Source organism: Oreochromis niloticus, linkage group LG23 (genome assembly GCF_001858045.2).
Source record: "Oreochromis niloticus isolate F11D_XX linkage group LG23, O_niloticus_UMD_NMBU, whole genome shotgun sequence".
Classification (NCBI taxonomy): Eukaryota; Metazoa; Chordata; class Actinopteri; order Cichliformes; family Cichlidae; genus Oreochromis; species Oreochromis niloticus.
The window spans coordinates 16,887,554-16,892,667 of NC_031986.2; the positions used below are offsets into that span (position 1 = coordinate 16,887,554).

The 5,114-nt window shown below is 41.3% G+C and overlaps 1 protein-coding gene across 1 annotated transcript; it reads right to left on the reverse strand.

Moving 5' to 3' along the window:
• Positions 1 to 533: 533 nt before the first annotated feature.
• Positions 534 to 4,617, reverse strand: LOC100700471 (stress response protein NST1). Its single transcript, XM_003446553.5, has 8 exons — positions 4,287 to 4,617; positions 4,141 to 4,192; positions 3,833 to 3,957; positions 3,657 to 3,755; positions 2,881 to 3,065; positions 2,662 to 2,719; positions 1,345 to 1,407; positions 534 to 1,222 (listed from the first exon to the last, which is right to left on the reverse strand). Exons 1-8 carry the CDS (start codon positions 4,437 to 4,439, stop codon positions 704 to 706), a joined length of 1,254 nt encoding a protein of 417 aa, XP_003446601.2. The 5' UTR covers positions 4,440 to 4,617; the 3' UTR covers positions 534 to 703.
• Positions 4,618 to 5,114: the final 497 nt, after the last annotated feature.

The window sequence follows — 5,114 nt, forward strand, 5'->3', positions numbered from 1 at the left end:
CAATAAAACAAAGAAAAAAAGAAAACCCCACAATGATATGAGCCCCTATAAGCAATCGCTTTGGCGACAATGGGAAGGAAAAACTCCCCTTTAACAGGAAGAACCCTCCAGCAGAACCAGGGTTTAGGGAGGGGGCGGTCTGCCGCGATGGGTTGTCGGTGAGGAAGGAAGACAGGACAAAGACATGCTCTGGAAGAGATCCAGAATTTAATAATAACTAAATGTAGAGACATGTAGCCCTTAACACTAGTCCCAAACCTGGATAATGGATGGGGTGGGTCTCATCACGAAGGTCCATATGGGTTGGTCAACAGCTTAGTTAACAACCACTGCTTCCAGTGCTGAAACCTGTACTACTAAGTGAGATTTTCAGTTCTGTCTCTCTCTTTACTAAATCACTATGGTAACTTATGCTGAACATAACCTGGTTAGCAGCAGGTTATATTCCAAGTCTAAGAGAAACACAGAGACAGAGAGAGAAAAGATGCCACTGCATTATTAGAGGAAAAAAAACAAAAAACACAAGTCTACCTTTGAGAAAGTTCCACTTTATTTTTTTAGTAAAACAAACAAAACAAAAACACATTTATGATTAAAATGACAGTTAAAATAACTTAAAAGAATAAATTTTTTAACTTTGAAATAAACGTGTTTGTAATTAGGTTATAATGATAATTTGATAAGGCTAAAAGTGTGCACCTCTTCACTTCTTGCTGGCGATCCTCTTGGATCTCCTCAGACCTTCGTTTTGTGCCTCCTCTCCAGCATTATCTGCAGTGGTGGCAGCAGCTCTCCTCCTGCCACGAGAGGGCACCTCAGGTTCCCCAGTTTTCACTTTACTTTGACTTTTCTGTTGGGAAACCGTGGTCTGAGCAGTCCCAGCAAGCTTTCTTCGTCCTCTTACAGGTTGTACTGACTCTTGGGAATTTAAGTCCTGCCCTTCAGCTTTCTCATTTTCCCCTCTGGTTGCTTTAACCTTCTTTTTCTGCTGCTCTCCTGCAGCTCCGGACCGAGTTAGCTCTTCGGCTGAGGTTTTCAGAGTGTCCCTGTTTCTACTCCTTGTTGATTTACTTGTGTTTGTTGCGTCTTGCAACCTTTCAGTAGATTTAACAGCTTTCTTTTGTCTCTTTCTTGGCAGCGTCATTTGGCTTTTAGTGAAGTCTTCTTTGATTTCTGGTGCTTCTGCAATGTTCACCTGCATTTCCAGAGACTTGCAGGCTTCCTTTGAAACCACATAAATGGAAAAATAGCAAGCCTTTTGTTAATGTGTGGATACAGGCACCAAACCTCAAGTTTAAAAAGATAAATGAAGGGGTGTAAGATGAGATTAAATCAGGTCCTCACCTCTCGCTGTGCAAGTTCAGCTTTCAAGTCAGACAACTGCCTCATCAAACCCTGTATCCTCAGCTGAAACAGATACAAATAGTCAATAAATGTAGACTTTCAGGTTGGAGCCTCTCTTTTATGGAAGACAAAAACTGCCAAATTAACCCCCAACAGCTCAGTTCTACTTTGGTTTTTCTGACAGACAGTCATCTTCTTTACTGCTCTTGAATTTAACTACCACCAAGAAGTTGACTTCATGAAGGACTGAGTGACAGCCCCCTGCTGACTATTCAAAAACTGGGAGAAGGGGAGAAAAAAACAAAAACAAAACAAAAAAAAAAAAAAAAAAACCCCAAACACATTCAATAGAAAATACTTTTTCCAATTACAAATTATACATTTATTGATGGCTTCCTATACTCACTTTAAAAGGTATCCCTTTTATAGGGATACCTTTTCAACCACTTAAAAATACAAATCTCTAATCAGTCAGTCACATGGAAACAACTCAGTGCATTTAGGTATGCAGACATGGTCAAGACCACCTGTTGAAGTTCAGCCTGAGAATCAGAATAAAGGGAATTTAAGTGACTTTGATTGTGGTATGGTTGTTACAGAAACCGCTGATCTACTGGGATCTTTCACGACAAAAATCATCTTTAGTGTTTACAGAGAATGGTCTGAAAAAGAAAATATCTAGTGAGCAACAGTTCTGGGTGGAAATACCTTGCTGAGGTCACAGAAGAATGGCCCGACTGCTTCGAGCTGATAGTAGGGCCATACTAACTCAAATAACTGCTTGTTACATTACAACCACGGAAAAGCATGTGTGAACACACAACATGTTGAACCTTGAAGCAGATGGGCTACAGCAGCAGAAGAGCACACTCCTGTCAGCAAAGAACAGGAAAGTGAAGCTACAATTTGCAACAGCTTACCCATATTTGACAACACTGGTTGCCACTTCCTAACAGCTAAGAAGAGGAAACTACAATTAACATCTCAAACTGGTTTCTTGAACATGGCAATGAGTTCTCTGCAGTCAAACGGCCTCCAAAGTCACAAGATCTCAGTTAAATAGAGCTTCTTTTTCATGTGTTCATGAAGAGATTCACATCACGGTCATGCAGCCAACAAATCTACAGCAACTGTGTCACACTGTCATGTCAATATGGATCAAAATCTCTAAGGAATGTTTCCAGCAACTTCATGAATCTGCACCATTCAATCTTTTCTGAAGCTAAAAAAGGTCCAACCCAGTACCAGCAAGGTGTACTTAATGATGCAGCCAGTGAGTGCATATTTTGGCAGTTTTCGGCCTCCATATTCTCTTACCTGTTCATTGGCAATTTGCCTTTCCATCTGTCCTCTCTCTTCAGCCTCCTCCTTCCTCCTGTGATGTCAAACATATGAACAGTAATGGGATTTTTTTTCTTTCCTGCAGAAGCCAAGATGGTGACAGCATTCATCAGCTACGCAAACCATTACTGCAAAACATGAATAGACAGAGCCATAACCCTGGCCCTACATCGCTTTATCCAAGGAAGACATTACTTGTTTGCCACCATGTTCTCTATTTGATACAGTTCGACCCTCTTCTTATCCATGGCGTCCTGGATGTCTTTCATTGTCATCATGGATAGGAGAGATTTGGCGTCCGCGTCAGTCAAGTCAGCCTGTGGGCATGCTATTCTGAGGACCACCTTTGCCCACTCAGTGACCTCTATACAGGATGGGAACTGACAAAAAACAGGGAGGAGACTTATCAGAATACATTAAAAACACATTTCCAGTGAAACTTCAACTGCAAACAATCTATACATGTCTCTATTACAAGGTTTAGTTTTTTTTTGGGGGGGGGGGGAAACTAAAGTCTGCAGGTTCAGTAGGTTAGCGTTTGATGTTGTGGATTAAATATGCCTCTTAACCTTTGTTAAGAGCTTCCATCATTTTGAGGAATTTCCAGTGAATGTTATCTAACAGGCTGTAAATGCCAGAAGGAATCATTCAGAGGATCCATCTTTTTAAACTTCATGTCTGTACCATCGTTGCCCTTCAAGTAAAGACTTTTCTTGGTGGTGGGGGGGATAATGCTATTTTAGGGGGAAATATAAGATGCCAGTGAAGATGCCTGTAACACACTGAAGTTTGAACATACACTGAGTTATTACGATAATAAAAAGAGACAGATGCGCCCCAGGAGCAACTGTAGAAGTAAAGAAACATCAAAGAGTTGCTTTTAAAGGATACATTTTTGGAGGCGCACAGCATAGGAGGTCATGTTGCATGTGTGAAAGTTTCCATTTCTATTGCATTTCAGAATAACTCACCCTCTTGAGCTCAGCCTCTGCTTTCTCCTTGGAAGCACATGCCAACTCTAAGGCCACCGTTTCCGTTTTTAACAGCTTCTGCACTTCTTCTAGTTTAACCTGAGGACCGCCAGAACATCCAACTGCATCAACGCACTATAGCTGTTCACGGTGAAATGCCCATATACGAGGCCTACCTGCAGTTTTTTGACAAGCTGCTCTTCTTTCATCTTTTTTAAAAATTCCAAGTCAGCAGCAGTGAGCTGGTAGCCCTTCATCCCTTTCAGCATGGAGTGAGGGTCATGAGATTCTGGAAGTTCTTCTGAGCAAATAGACATTAAGAGAAAACTTTGTGACAAAAACTTAAACGTGAAGCTTTCTTTACAAAAACTAAAATCTAGATTTCAGTTTGCTGCTCAATAAATTAGACACCTGTTAAAATCCAAATGGGAATGTTTAATATTTGTATCATTTTCAAAGGATCTAAAACAAAACTGTTGATCACCTGTATTTGTCTGCCTTTTTTGGTTACCTTCGTCTTTATCTCTGACACCATCCTATTTATGAAAGCACAAAAGTTTTATGGGTCAAGTCAATGAAGGAGTCCGGATTTAAAGAAAAAAAAAAAAAAACCCCATAACGTTTATGTACCTCCAAGTTTTGCTCTGGTTCCTCAGAGTTGGTGAAATCCAGTTGTCTCGTTACGTTTGTTAAGGGCGGCGTCCTGGGGAGCTGCCGACCTGACGGGATGTAGTTCCCTGAACTGCAGCTCCGTCGCAGAATTTCAAAGTACGTGTCAGACATGTCTGAGGATTCCCTTCAACATAACCACGAAAAGCACTGAATGTCTTGAATGATAGCAGCAAGGGCTCAGCTGACAGGTGCGACCAATTGGTGCTGCCGACACATGCTTCCTTCCCCACTTCCGGCCTTTAGGGCAGGTAGCTCCACCCAGAAGATGAACCACATGTGGCCTTTATCAGTTAGGAGCTAAACACTCTCAATCAAAGCATTTAACGAGATTAAACAAGCAGACATTTCTAACAACATGACAGTATTTAATTATCAACCAAATGTGTTTCTGGAATCGTTCTGAGTATTTCTAGAAACCTTTTGGCCAAGCAACCTTAAGTCTAGGCCTTCTTTACTGTGGCGCTAGTTGGAATCTCCTACTTTGTTTTTGACTGTTTAGACCAGGTGTATCCAACTCCTGGCCTCAAGGGCCGGAGTCCTGCAGGTTTTAGATGCGTCCTTGATCCAACACAGCTGATTTAAATGGCTAAATTACCTCTTCAGCATGTCTTGAAGTTCTCCAAAGGCCTGGTAATGAACTAATCATTTGATTCAGTTGTGCTGACCCAGGGTGATATCTAAAACCTGCAGGACACCCTTGAGGGCTGGAGTTGGACACCCCTGGTTTAGACCCATAATCCATGCTTTAAACATAGTAAATTAAAATCAAGTGTGTACAATAATCTC

Coding starts and splice junctions, on each gene's coding strand:
- LOC100700471 (XM_003446553.5), bottom strand. CDS start 4,439: ATGTCTGACACGTACTTTGAAATTCTGCGACGGAGCTGCAGTTCAGGG. Junction 3,066..3,656: donor CAGAGGCTGAGCTCAAGAGG/GTGAGTTATTCT, acceptor GTTTTTTGTCAG/TTCCCATCCTGTATAGAGGT. Junction 2,720..2,880: donor GAGAACATGGTGGCAAACAA/GTAATGTCTTCC, acceptor TTGACATCACAG/GAGGAAGGAGGAGGCTGAAG.